This window comes from Eschrichtius robustus, chromosome 3, assembly GCF_028021215.1.
Source record: "Eschrichtius robustus isolate mEscRob2 chromosome 3, mEscRob2.pri, whole genome shotgun sequence".
NCBI lineage: Eukaryota > Metazoa > Chordata > Mammalia > Artiodactyla > Eschrichtiidae > Eschrichtius > Eschrichtius robustus.
In genome coordinates, this window is record NC_090826.1 from 144,771,011 (window position 1) to 144,786,271 (window position 15,261).

Below are 15,261 nucleotides of genomic sequence, written 5' to 3' on the forward strand. Positions count from 1 at the left end.
AAAAAAAATACTCCTTTAACTTTCTTTTACTGCTCTACTAATCTACAATTCTAAGGCTTTTCCTGTCTAGGCATAGAGAAATGGATGATCCGAAAACCTATTAACATCTTTTTCCATCCTGTTCTTCAGTACTGCTTAATAGTATACTTTAGTTTTATTCCAAATATATCATTGTATATAAGTGAAAGAAAGAAAGAAAGAAATGACAATTCCCAGTGAGCAAACAATTTCAGTTTAAATATCCTATTTGTGTTTGCTAATTATCTGTTTGGGCTTCTTACAGAACCACCCAGTCTGGAGGATGCAGGGAAGATGCTGAATGAGACCGTGGTAGTGAACAACCCCATACAGCTGGAGTGTAAGGCAACTGGAAATCCCTCTCCTGGTAGGTTTGTTTGTGGACTCTGTAACTTATTAACATTTTAAGATTTCTACGAATTGCTAAATCTGTTTATAAGCATAATATAGTAATTACTAATAAGGGAAATATTATAGAATATATTTCAAGGGTAAAACATTGATAAGGATATCATTAGGTGGATGATATTTTTGAATTTTCATTGCTTTTAACTACATGAAATAATTTACCCATTTAAACAATGTAGAAATATGTGAATAATTATCTTATTGTCCTTACTATGGCCACAAAACCCACAATGGTATTGCATATAAATTTTTGTTGAAAAATATATTTTTATCTAGTCTCAATTGATTATCTTTATAAATCATTCATTTGATGAGACTATTATTTTGTGGATTTTCATCACCAGTAAGTTATTCATACGAATCAATAATAATATAAAAATTTTGAGGCTAACAGTATGTATAGTGTTTGGTTTTGATTAGATGCATAAACAAAATTTTATAGGTGAGAGGAATATATACTACACCAAAAGAAATAGAATCGGTTAAAAGTTTGCTATCAAACAAATACTGATATTGGATTGGCCAAAAAGTTCGTTCCGGTTTTTCTGTACGATTGTATGGAAAAACCCAAATGAACTTTTTGGCCAACCCAATACATTAGAGATAATGTAAAGAATATTATTTTTATAAGTTCACTTCAGGACTCTTATATTGGATTGGCTATTCATGTTTTTCTAAAGTTTACCTCCTCCTAAAAATCAACCCTAAAGAGATAATTAAACAGATTAAACTAAGATGATAAGCATAAGAATAAAGCAGTTGTTACTGTTGTAGTTAAGCTTCGATTTAGTGTGTGTATTGAGCTTTTAAATGAAAAGTTTTAAAAAGATGGGTTTCTGTCCTCTTCCCCTTGCAGCTATTACATGGTACAAAGATAATCGTCCACTATTAGGTTCCAGTAGCATGACTTTCTTGAACAGAGGACAGATCATCAATATCGAAAGCACCCAGATCACAGATGCTGGCATATATAAATGTGTGGCCATCAACTCAGCTGGAGCTACAGAGTTATTTTATAGTCTACAGGTCCATGGTTAGTGCTACTTCTCCTAGATTCATCCTGGGGTGAAGAAGCATTCAAAATGATTAAGTGCATCTATAAAATTCTAGTGTACATATTTAACAGAATGTATTATTGTCATCTTTACTTAAGAATGCAGTGTTCTAAAACTGATAAGCATTTATATTTTCTGATTCCCATTAAATGCTCTATTTTCACATGCTATTGAACTTAAGTTTTCTTTAGATGAATTGTTGCAAATAGTCATCAACAGTCTTATCAGCTAATGACAATGGCCCTGTTTGTAAATATTGTCTGTCAGAATCATAGGTTTTAGTTCAAGAAATGTCTCTAAGTTATTATCTCTAATAATGCTTTTAAGAGGAGTTCATAGTTAACATACTAGAGTAGATATAGTGTAAGGAAACATACACAGATACACACAAAGCCTGGAAATCAAGAAATAAAAATGTAAAACATATTACTGTGGACACAACATATAGTTTTATTATTTTGAGATGTAATATTCCATGATGTTAACATATCTTAATTTTATTTATTTTTTTATTCCTTTTCAGTGCCCCCATCAATTTCTGGCAGCAATAACATGGTGTCAGTGGTAGTTAATAACCTGGTGAGGTTAGAATGTGAAGCCAGAGGTATCCCTGCCCCAAGTCTGACCTGGTTGAAAGATGGGAGCCCTGTCGCTAGTTTCACTAATGGGATACAGGTACTCTCTGTCATTCCTTAAGTGAAATCTACCATCTAATTATTCAATACAGGAAGTATAAACAAGTAAAACTATTAAAGGGATTTGGAGAGCAAGGATTCACAAATGTTATCCAAACATGTACACATATACATCCATAAATACCATGGGCACACAATTGTGATTTCTAAACAATTCATTAAAAGCTCAGTATATCTAAGAGTTCCCTTATCTCATATGTCGTGCTGTATTTTGACCATTGTTTTAGATACTTTCTACTTCCCCCCCACTCTCTGCCACCACCATAAAAGATACCCTACGCAAAGAAATGTTCATCAACAATAAAAACAGGAATTTTTTGGTAGACGTTATATTTAAATGTCTGGAAATAATCAGAGAACCACACAGAGTATATTTATTTCTACTAAAACATCATATAAAGAAAAATTATAAAGGCAACATTATGAGAAGTGAAATTTGAGTCTGACAAAAAAATGTAAGTACATTGCACTGACTCAAAATTTAAAATACGGAAACACATATTATCTCATTGAAAGTGTACTTCAATTTTGCTTTGCTTAGCAGAGAGCATAGTTATTCCACCATTCGACTTCTTGAAATTTTCTTGAAAATCCATTGCTTGCAGAATTTGGGATCATAGACTATCCAGAGTCCATGTCAATATTAAAGGTACAACTACATCAATGGGATAAAAGGACAATGAATGTGACTAATTAATTTATTTGACTGCTACTGTGCTGTTAATGTTACCTTCTTACTTGTTCTCTCAAAGAAAAATTAAGAGGAGGATTAGCTCCTCTTATTCCCACTTCTTATCTTTCTCCCCTGGTGGCTTTTTCTCTTTCTGTAGTAAGTGTTGATAAAGTTGGATCTTCACTTGATCCTGTATGTAGAGAGTTGTGTTCAGTGGTTATTACCAAGTTTGGTTCTAGCCTCTGTCGTCCTCCACAGATAAGATGAGAAGGGGATTAAATGATGCTTGCCCTCTTTAAAACATCCAAGTAAAAATGCTTCTAGAGGCAAATGTTCAATTGATCAATGTCAGAAAATAATTGAAAAAGTATGTTTACACCTACAGTTCTCAGGAGATATATTGGTTATTTAGCTTTCTATTCATCAACAGGTTCTGTCTGGGGGCCGCATCCTAGCCTTGAGCAGCGCACAAATCAGTGATACGGGGAGATACACCTGCGTGGCAGTAAATGCTGCTGGGGAGAAACAAAGGGACATTGACCTCAGAGTATATGGTAAGACATTTTAATAATTATTTCTGCTCTGATACAGCTGTGTTTAAGTCCTAATATCATTGAGGAAGTTACGCAAGTTTTTGACAATAAAGAGCTATGAACAATAGAAATTATCAAAATATTGCAAGGTTAGTTAAATCAGATTCACCCTTTCTGCCTTATATTTGACTTTAATTTTCCTTTATTGAAGTTCTGAGAACTAAAAATGCATACATCCAGCATGTAGGGTGTTGGTTTGATGGAGCCCTCTGAAGAACATGACTATGGAGAGATCTTTGCAATTTGGAAGACATATTCTTCTCCCTAAAACAAGGCTCTGTTCAAGTAGCTCTCTTGATCTGTTCTACTCGAAGCCTGGATTTTCTTACTTTTTAATTATATGTACAATCAGCATATTTTATAGTCAGTACTATGTCTATGAATTAAAGGATATTTGAGAAGCAAAAGTTAAACTAAACATAAACTTAGGCAAAATTCAATTATTTTTTCTTCCTACCTACGATGCAGCTGTAAGGTACAAAAGGAAAGGTCTGATTCCATCACACCAAGAGGCCCCTGGAACAAAGTTGGGGACTCAATGGCCTCCATGCATAGATTACACTTGTCATTCCACATTTTAGTATACCTTTGCGTTTAGAAATTTTTCAGGGTTTTATTTGCATTATATTCTTGGTTCCTGGAGTAATGGATTTGTTCTGTAGTCCTCAAAGAGTATCTGTTTAATGCAGGCCTTCTCTTCTAAGTCCTACCTCACTTCCAAATAATTTACTCCTGTTCAAAATATATTACTTTTTTTTTTTTTTTTTTACCTCCAGGACATGTGGATTGACTTCCCTTTTTGAGTTTGCCAAAACAAATGTAATCATCACAAATAACTTATATAATAAGTCCTAATTTTTTAATAAAAAGGCCCCTTGTTTCAACATGGATGCCATGCATCTCTAATTAAGCTAAAAAATCCCAGTTGGCATCAATAAATTACCCAAGGCTCGTTATGCATCCCTCTTTTGTGTAGCTTCTGCAGTTGGCATGGGTCTGTATCTAGCCTCCAGCTGGCGCTCTGTGTCCGAGATAACAGAGGGTCTAAAATGCCCAACTGCAAGGAATCTAACTCCTTCCCTTAATGGGTCACTTTTATGCTTTATGAAGAACTGGAATGTTTCCAATCTAAACTATCCTTAGAGAATGATACATCAATCTAAGTATGTGACACAATAGCTCCTTCAATCATGAGCAAGCAAGCAGAGGACTGACATCGGTATTCACTGGGTTTTAGTCAACACTGAAAATCTGGGATTGGCTCCTCTCATTTCTGCACTAGTTAGTGTCAAAAGTGGACCTGGAAGGTGATAGAGAGTTGATATTTTTCAGGAGTTATGAAGATGTGCATGACTATTTTTTATCATTTGTTAAGATACTCCCATACTACCTTTTTAGCCTGAAAACCAGAATCTTCCCTCTGTTATAAAAGTCAAGTGGCTAGCCAGCCATACATATGTTTTAGAATGTGCGTATGTGTTTAGTAGCTTGCTGTGTGTATATATTTTAAATGTTAAAGAAGTGCCAGATTAAAACAGGTTTTTAATGTGAAATTAGCTTCCAATCTATGCTCTACTATTAGTATTATGTCCCTCTATTATATTCCTAAATTTGTGGTAGTAACCTTGGCAATCTTGGATCTATTTGGTACATAATGAGTCTGCAGCCTCAGAGGTAAGTGTCCGTCAGATTTACATTGTAGAGTGTGGTGGTGTAGGAGGAGCAGACATTGTGTAAAATAGCTTTCCCTACAATTACAAGAGTAGTTCATTAAAACTGTTTCTCCCTGGTATAAATTCGGAGTATGCATCACCATACTCTTAGGTGCTGAAACATGAGAATAGAGTTTTTAAATGATTTGGATTCCTGTAGTACCTTATCTTTAAACTGAAGCTCTGAGAACTTTCTTAGAGATCACACACTCCCCAGTGTCTCAACAAACATAACCCTGTGGCAATTCTGACTTGTGTAATTACATTTCACAAGTATAATGCATAGGATGAGAAACAGACACAACACACCCCTTCCTAAGCAACATGACCTCAAAGCAGACTAGGGATAACATCTAAGGAAGCTGAGGATCTAAAGGGTAGAAGCTTGTTCTCTTCTCAGACTAAACAAAAAGTTGGAAATGAAAGACAGGGCAGAAAAAAATAGTTGTGCTGCGGTAATATATATCCTTGACTGTAATTAGATTTGCTTTAATTTATGTTCTTTAAGAAACAAATACTCTACTGTTTTTGTATTTTTCCTCTCAAATGAAAAAATGTGAGCTTGATTCAACTCATTTAGCTGTAAAGAAAAGTAATTGAAGGAAAAATATTTGGAAATAAATTAGCATTCTGCTTTCTTGAATTGTTTCTGACTTTTACGTCTACAAGCAGTCATAAAGAATCTATGCTCTTTTGTAAATTCTACAAATAATCTAAGATAAATATATTTTTATATAGTTGTGGTACATTTTTATCCACGGAGGACAGACTTAACCTGAAATGATTTCCAACCTGTGAAGTTCTATTTAGGACTGTCTGTGCTAAGACTGGTGAATATATCTTTTTTTCATAATATCTTAGAAGATGGCACTCATTGTGCTGATTTTGCTGAGATTATAGAAGTTTTAATCTCAAACAGACTAGTTGTATATCTTTTATCTGTTGTCTCACATGTTAAAAACAATCCCACTCTTCTCTGTCACCCGTAGATTACTTTAAGCTTTTGGAAAGCCAGATGTCTGTTGTGCTATTAAATTTAGCAGGACGGCATCACAGATCTCTGCCCAGAAGTTCCACTGATCTGTTCCAACCATTGTGCATGGAGTTTCTTTTGTTAGCCTCATTTCCTTTGGGTTTAGCACAAGTCCTGCATCCAGAAACAGCATAAGAAATACCCTCTAGTTCAAATGCCTTTCCCTGTGTAAAAGACGTGGTAGCAGAGAAACCTCCTGGTTATAGAACACGGTTATATAACCTCCTGGTTAAAGTCCCTTAAGCTATAGGGACTAGCTTAAGTCCCCTGCGTTCATTGTCATTTTGCCACATGCAACAGTCTCAAGCTGGAAACAATGGCCAATGGACTATCATAATGTTCCTTACCACAAAAATCTTATTTCTACCAAAGCATTTGGAAAATCCTTTAGGATTCATTTCAATGAAACTTAACCTTTCTTGTAAAAAAAAAAACAAAACCAAAAAAACTACAAATATGGTATGTTTCCTACAATCCTAAATAGTTATGGGATTTAGTGAGAGATGGCTGAGGAAATTCCCCTCTGTGCTTTTTTGGAGTGGCCCTTTTATAACAGGCCTGATTTTATCATTAGTTCATGATTTTGAATTATTATAAATATAAGCCTGAAAGAGTCCTTGAGAGCTTATGGAGCCCACCGTCTAATTCTTGGCAGGGCTGTACCTCGACCATCTGAGACAAATGATTGTTTACTCTATTTTTTAATACACCCAAGGGAATGCAGTTCCCTAGACTTCTCCAAGAACATATTTCAGGATCTGACAAGCCTTATAGCCAGGGAATTCTAATTTTAATCTCATTAAAATTTCAACTCATTTCTTCTTTTCATGTAGTTGTATGCTGTACAGCTGGTCACTGTTTTAGTTTGGTCTTTAATGTATCATTTATCCCACATGGTCTTTATTCCATAGAAAGCTGATAAGGCACCGTGGGAAATCAAATTGAGCTCTAAACTGCAAGTCAGAAGACTCCTAGTTTTGCCACCAATTAGTCACGTTATTTCAAATAAGCTCTTATCTGTCCCCCATCTTATGTTTTGCAAACTGTGAGGTGGGACAGGATGATCTCTTTCAACTCTATTTTTTTATTTTGCCTCTGTGTTTATGAAATTTATTTTCTTTTGCAAAAAATATAAATAAGCATCAAAAATGTGTTTGCTTTTAATTCATTGTTATTTCCAAAATATTTCATGAGTGGTTTAATACTTTGAAAATCTTAAGTGGTGACATCTAGTTCAAGAAGTTTCTTAAGTGGGCACTTGGTGAGAACTTCCAGTTCTAAAACTTTTTTACGTGAAAAGTTAGTGAAAAAACTATTTCTGTTCAACAGGAACACATTAATCAGTGATTTATGAACACTTGATTCTGAACCAAATGATATGCAGAGGGTATGTTAGAATTACTGTGATCCTACATCTAGCATCCTAACATAAAGTTATTCAATATATGTCCTGATGATTAATAAAGATAAGCAGTATGCTGGCCTCTTTTATCCTGAGGGAAAACCCATCTTTCACTTAGTTGCACCAAATATCATGGGAGAAGAACAGAACGTCTCTGTCCTCATTAGCCAAGCTGTGGAGTTACTATGTCAAAGTGATGCTATTCCCCCACCGACTCTGACCTGGTTAAAAGACGGCCACCCCTTGCTGAAGAAACCAGGCCTCAGTGTCACTGAAAATGGAAGTGTGTTAAAGGTAAGTCTATAGATTCATTTATTGCTTCTTATATTATTCCTAAGCTCATGGCTTTGGTATTACCACTATCAAAATAGTACCCTTATTAAACTTCACAAGTATTCTACTAATTTCATCTTATAAAATTCTAGGAACCTTTTTATTAATGAGGTTTGTAATATTTTTCAGTTTTATGCTTAGTAAGGTTTAAATATCATACTTAACTGTCAATTCATGTTTGTAGCCAGAAGCCATTCAAAAATACTTCTAGGAAAATATTATAGAAATATTCTAAGGAATGCATCATCTTCAGTCATTCAGCCAATCAGCAAATACCCATTCTAGGTGCTCTGCATAGGGATGCAAAAAAGTATGACACATTTATGCAAAATGTCTTCCAATTTTGCATAAATATATGAGAATTTAACAGCTCATGAAAAATGCAATGAGTGCTCTAAGTCTCTAAGTTAATTACCAAGTGGATGGTACAGACAGTACATTTGGGAAAGATAGCAAAAAGTGAGGCTGTGGTTGTCCAGAATAGTCTTGGAAAGCTACTTGGCTTTTTATGGGTAGATAGGACAAAAAGCCTGATTACGGGAAGCAAGTAAGCTAGTGTGACTGAAACAATTTAACAAAGTGAATTTTGGAAATAAGGTTGACTACGTTGACTTAAGCGAAATAAGAGCTAACGTCGAAAGCCAACTTAAGGAATTAGGATTCAGGAAGCCAACAGGCCATTGGAATATTTATAAAATCCTCATAATAACCGTATTTAGAATTGAAAGAATGGCTACGTAATCTGCCCACGGTTACTAAGCGGCAGAAATGGGATTTGAATACAGGAGTATAGCTTCAGAATCCATGCTGCTAACCACTACACCACATAGTTTCTGGGTAAGGGAATATTATTACTGTCAAACAAGGAGAGTCTTGGGAAATGGATAATGATTGTCAACACAAGGAAGCTAAGACGCTTACACAAGGAGGATAGAAGTACAGGAGAGAGTGGGGGGGGGTGGTGAAAGAGTATATTGGAGGCAAGAGGATGGAGTCGTCCGGAATTATGATCCTGTAACGATGGAGCTGGTGAGGAAGGAAAGTCTGGAGTCACTGATGGAGGAAAGTAGGATAAGTCAATTGAGCTATATACGGGGAAAAAAGCAAAAAAAAAGCAAAAAGCACTGCCCCTTCTCAGAGGCAGACCCCAGAGTTCAAGAAAGCAGCTGGTAGAATTCTCAAACCTCAGCTCTGACTGAATGATAGAGGGAGATGACTGTATAAACCACAGGTCCCAGCCCTGCTAGGGGAGAGCTATACATGCTTAGAACTCTTCTAGCAAATTTTAGTGAGTAGAGAAGTTCATTTCTTCAGAGCACAGATCCCAATAGAGTTGGGAAGCCAGGAGGGAGGTGATGGTGAAGAAATCCTAGGATCCACTGAGTCTCCACCACTGAGGCTAGCCAGGCACCCTGGAATGTTTGGGTCCATAGGAAGGAACATAGGGAGAAGACCTCATGGAAATGAAAACTTCTAGTGTACCCCTGCTGTACTAAATACTTTTAATGATAACTCCAACTCCAATGATACTCTTTTGAACGTTTTAGCAATTGATTTCAAAGCTTTTAGCAATTCCATACTGTTTGTTGTACCTCTTAGATTATCTTATATTTTTATTTATACCTTGTTTATTATTAAACTCTTTTTTTATGTTCACATACATTATATTCTCAACTAGATTGAAAACTCAAGTCAGAAATAATATATTACACCATACTTCTTTGTATCTTCTACCTATAGTACCTGGTACAAGATTCTCAATAACTGCTGAAAGGTCTATGAATAAATGATAAATGGGTATTAATGTATGTTGCAGATAAATATACGGAAAGTATTTAATGGTATTCAGTTATCTACCAAGCATCAAACTGGGTATTAGGAGATTGAGACTAATTGAGTATAATACCTGGCTTGAAGAAGCTTACAAACCCAATATGGGAGAAGACATAATAAATTAATAGTATGGGTATTATTTTACTGAACAAGGACCTGGGCATGGAAAGATTGTATATTTAAAGCCCTGAATAACATATTCAGGAATTAGTTGTGATTTTTTTCTTATTTTATCTGAATCATATTTAAAAGGCCTTTCTAGACCTTCAACCAGTAAAATTAATGAGATTCAAATAAGGTATGACATAAATGAGAATTGCTGAATCTTGATAAGTGTTGAATGTGGGTGATGGGCATATAGCCATCCATTTTACTGTTCCCTCTATTTTTTATATGTTTGAAAACCTTCAGAACAGAAATGAAAAATCAGAGATCACAAATAACATTAATAGAAAAACCCCAATTACTTACGAAATAGAAACTGTGGTTTCAAAGCATGATTTTGTTTTCAGATTGAAGATGCTCAGGTTCAAGATAGTGGTCGTTACACTTGTGAGGCAACAAATGTTGCTGGAAAAACTGAGAAAAACTACAATGTCAACATTTGGGGTAAGTGGGATCAGCCCCTGTAAAGCAAATGATACAGCTTGTGGTTTAATCTTTGATTCTTTGTGCCAGTTCTTAAAATAACCAACCACATAACTAAAATTGATCATAATACAGACATGGACACTAATTAATATGTTTAAATGATGCTGAACTGTCCTGAATATCAGCTTATATAATTAATTCAAGAGCAACTAGACAGATTTCCTGAACCTAAACATGTTGGTCACTGTAACTTTGATGTAGAACAGTTCTGCTCTCCTGCCTGATTAATATGCCTTTTAGCTTCTACAACTGAGATCCTCTAATGATTGAGTGTTCTCCATGAACAGAGAGTGTGTTGGTCAATTGAAAATAAATCAAAAGGCTAAATTGTGTATGTGAATTATATTTGTGTGAGAGAAAGAGAACACATGCACTTGTGGGTGGGAGATGGGATTACTCCGCTGATGAATGTGCAAAGCTATTCTCGCTTGAAGTTTTACCGTTACTAATTAAGATAATTCTTAGGAATAGTCACAACTTTTATATCACTGTAGTTGTCTGTTACACTATGTTTAAAAGTGTTCCCATTTCCTACATATTCACCTTTATTTTAAGTACTTCTTTAAATTCATTTATAACATATTAAGCTCTCTTAATTTTGATTGTATTTGTTTAAACTTTAATTTTTGAGATAATAACCTGACATTTACCTTTGATTATAAAAGTTAATTCAAAAACACATTTTAAAATAAATATAGGTAGAGGAAGTAATCTAATTCCAATGGAGAATAAATATTTTATGTATAAAATGACTTGTTAATTATAAATCATTATTATCATTATAAAAAAATCTTGAGAAAAATTGTAAGAAATATTATCATTCACCTGTAAAAGGATTTACTTTTTTTTTTTTTTAAACATCTTTATTGAAGTATAATTGCTCAACAATGGTGTGTTAGTTTCTGCTTTATAACAAAGTGAATCAGTTATACATATACATATGTTCCCGTATCTCTTCCCTCTTGCATCTCCCTCCCTCCCACCCTCCCTATCCCACCCCTCTAGGTGATCACAAAGCACCGAGCTGATCTCCCTGTGCTATGCGGCTGCTTCCCACTAGCTATCTATTTTACATTTGGTAGTGTATATATGTCCATGACACTCTCTTGCCCTGTCACATCTCACCCCTCCCCCTTCCCATATCCTCAAGTCCATTCTCTAGTAGGTCTGTGTCTTTATTCCCGTCTTGCCACTAGGTTCTTCATGACCTTTTTTTTTTTTTCCTTAGATTCCATATATATGTGTTAGCATACTGTATTTGTTTTTCTCTTTCTGACTTACTTCACTCTGTATGACAGACTCTAACTCCATCCACCTCATTACAAATACCTCCATTTCATTTCTTTTTATGGCTGAGTAATATTCCATTGTATATATGTGCCACATCTTCTTTATCCATTCATCCGAAGATGGACACTTAGGTTGCTTCCATGTCCTGGCTATGGTAAATAGAGCTGCAATGAACATTTTGGTACATGACTCTTTTTGAATTATGGTTTTCTCAGGGTACATGCCCAGTAGTGGGATTGCTGGGTCGTATGGTAGTTCTATTTTTAGTTTTTTAAGGAACCTCCATACTGTTCTCCATAGTGGCTGTATCAATTTACATTCCCACCAACAGTGCAAGAGTGTTCCCTTTTCTCCACACCCTCTCCAGCATTTATTGTTTCTAGATTTTTTGATGATGGCCATTCTGACCGGTGTGAGATGATACCTCATTGTAGTTTTGATTTGCATTTCTCTAATGATTAATGATTGATGTTGAGCATTCTTTCATGTGTCTGTTGGCAATCTGTATATCTTCTTTGGAGAAATGTCTATTTAGGTCTTCTGCCCATTTTTGGATTGGGTTGTTTGTTTTTTTGTTATTGAGCTGCATGAGCTGCTTGTAAATCTTGGAGATTAATCCTTTGTCAGTTGCTTCATTTGCAAATATTTTCTCCCATTCTGAGGGTTGTCTTTTGGTCTTGTTTATGGTTTCCTTTGCTGTGCAAAAGCTTTTAAGTTTCATTAGGTCCCATTTGTTTATTTGTGTTTTTATTTCCATTTCTCTAGGAGGTGGGTCAAAAAGGATCTTGCTGTGATGTATGTCATAGAGTGTTCTGCCTATGTTTTCCTCTAAGAGTTTGATAGTGTCTGGCCTTACACTTAGGTCTTTAATCCATTTTGAGTTTATTTTTGTGTATGGTGTCAGGGAGTGTTCTAATTTCATTCTTTTACATGTAGCTGTCCAATTTTCCCAGCACCACTTATTGAAGAGGCTGTCTTTTCTCCACTGTATATGCTTGCCTCCTTTACCAAAGATAAGGTGACCATATGTTCGTGGGTTTATCTCTGGGCTTTCTATCCTGTTCCATTGATCTATGTTTCTGTTTTTGTGCCAGTACCAAACTGTCTTGATTACTGTAGCTTTGTAATATAGTCTGAAGGCAGGGAGCCTGATTCCTCCAGCTCCATTTTTCGTTCTCAAGATTGCTTTGGCTATTCGGGGTCTTTTGTGTTTCCATACAAATTGTGAAATTTTTTGTTCTAGTTCTGTGAAAAATGCCAGTGGTAGTTTGATAGGGATTGCATTGAATCTGTAGATTGCTTTGGGTAGTAGAGTCATTTTCACAATGTTGATTCTTCCAATCCAAGAACATGGTATATCTCTCCATCTATTTCTATCATCTTTAATTTCTTTCATCAGTGTCCTATAATTTTCTGCATACAAGTCTTTTGTCTACTTAGGTAGGTTTATTCCTAGATATTCTATTCTTTTTGTTGCAATGGTAAACGGGAGTGTTTTCTTAATTTCACTTTCCGATTTTTCATCATTAGTATATAGGAATGCAAGAGATTTCTGTGCATTAATTTTGTATCCTGCTACTTTACCAAATTCATTGATTAGCTCTAGGAGTTTTCTGGTAGCATCTTTAGGATTCTCTATGTATAGTATCATGTCATCTGCAAACAGTGACAGCTTTACTTCTTCTTTTCCAATTTGGATTCCTTTTATTTCTTTTTCTCTCTGATTGCTGTGGCTAACACTTCCAAAACTATGTTGAATAATAGTGGTGAGAGTGGGCAACCTTGTCTTGTTCCTGATCTTAGTGGAAAGGGTTTCAGTTTTTCACCATTGAGGACAATGTTGGCTGTGGGTTTGTCATATATGGCCTTTATTATGTTGAGGAAAGTTCCCTCTGTGCCTACTTTCTGCAGGGCTTTTATCATAAATGGGTGTTGAATTTTGTTGAAAGCTTTCTCTGCATCTATTGAGATGATCATATGGTTTTTCTCCTTCAATTTGTTAATATGGTGTATCACGTTGATTGATTTGCGTATATTGAAGAATCCTTGCATTCCTGGAATAAACCCCACTTGATCATGGTGTATAATCCTTTTAATGTGCTGTTGGATTCTCTTTGCTAGTATTTTGTTGAGGATTTTTGCATCTATGTTCATCAGTGATATTGGCCTGTAGTTTTCTTTCTTTGTGACATCTTTGTCCGGTTTTGGTATCAGGGTGATGGTGGCCTCGTAGAATGAGTTGGGGAGTATTCCTCCCTCTGCAATATTTTGGAAGAGTTTGAGAAGGATAGGTGTTAGCTCTTCTCTAAATGTTTGGTAGAATTCACCTGTGAAGCCATCTGGTCCTGGGCTTTTGTTTGTTGGAAGATTTTTAATCACAGTTTCAGTTTCAGTGCTTGTGATTGGTCTGTTCATATTTTCTATTTCTTCCTGGTTCAGTCTCGGCAGGTTGTGCATTTCTAAGAATCTGTCCATTTCTTCCAGGTTGTCCACTTTATTGGCATAGAGTTGCTTGTAGTAATCTCTCATGATCGTTTGTATTTCTGCAGTGTCAGTGGTTACTTCTCCTTTTTCATTTCTAATTCTATTGATTTGAGTCTTCTCCCTTTTCCTCTTGATGAGTCTGGCTAATGGTTTATCAAATTTGTTTATCTTCTCAAAGAACCAGCTTTTAGTTTCATTGATTTTTGCTATTGTTTCCTTCATTTCTTTTTCATTTATTTCTGATCTGATCTTTATGATTTCTTTCCTTCTGCTATCTTTGGGGTTTTTTTGTTCTTCTTTCTCTAACTGCTTTAGGTGCAAGTTTAGGTTGTTTATTCAGGATGTTTCCTGTTTCTTGATGTAGGCTTGTATTGCTATAAACTTCCCTCTTAGAACTGCTTTTGCTGCATCCCATAGGTTTTGGGTCGTCGTGTCTCCATTGTCATTTGTTTCTAGGTGTTTTTTGATTTCCCCTTTGATTTCTTCAGTGATCACTTCGTTATTAAGTAGTGTATTGTGTAGCCTCCATGTGTTTGTATTTTTTACAGATCTTTTCCTGTAATTGATCTCTAGTCTCATAGCGTTGTGGTCGGAAAAGATACTTGATACGATTTCAATTTTCTTAAATTTAGCAAGGCTTGATTTGTGACCCAAGATATGATCTCTCCTGGAGAATGTTCCATGAGCACTTGAGAAAAATGTGTATTCTGTTGTTTTTGGGTGGAATGTCCTATAAATATCAATTAAGTCCATCTTGTTTAATGTATCATTTAAAGCTTGTGTTTCCTTATTTATTTTCATTTTGGATGATCTGTCCATTGGTGAAAGTGGGGTGTTAAAGTCCCCTAGTATGATTGTGTTGCTGTCGATTTCCCCTTTTATGGCTGTTAGTATTTGCCTTATGTATTGAGGTGCTCCTATGTTGGGTGCATAAATATTTACAGTTGTTATACCTTCCTCTTGGATTGATCCCTTGATCATTATATAGTGTCCTTCTTTGTCTCTTGTAATAGTCTTTATTTCAAAATCTCTTTTGTCTGATATGAGAATTGCTACTCCAGCTTTCTTTTGATTTCCATTT

The 15,261-nt window shown here is 35.4% G+C and overlaps 1 protein-coding gene across 6 annotated transcripts in view; it reads left to right on the plus strand.

Annotated features, from left to right (window-relative positions):
* The window catches only part of HMCN1 (hemicentin 1), a 529,724-nt gene that overhangs the window by 324,884 nt on the left and 189,579 nt on the right, over nucleotides 1-15,261 (plus strand). For all 6 annotated transcript variants that reach the window (XM_068541417.1, XM_068541420.1, XM_068541418.1 and 3 more), the window contains exons 37-42: nucleotides 284-385; nucleotides 1,283-1,459; nucleotides 2,005-2,156; nucleotides 3,280-3,403; nucleotides 7,708-7,883; nucleotides 10,268-10,364. In XM_068541417.1, coding sequence (XP_068397518.1) covers nucleotides 284-385; nucleotides 1,283-1,459; nucleotides 2,005-2,156; nucleotides 3,280-3,403; nucleotides 7,708-7,883; nucleotides 10,268-10,364 — 828 coding nt within the window. The remainder of the gene's footprint in view (nucleotides 1-283; nucleotides 386-1,282; nucleotides 1,460-2,004; nucleotides 2,157-3,279; nucleotides 3,404-7,707; nucleotides 7,884-10,267; nucleotides 10,365-15,261) is intronic.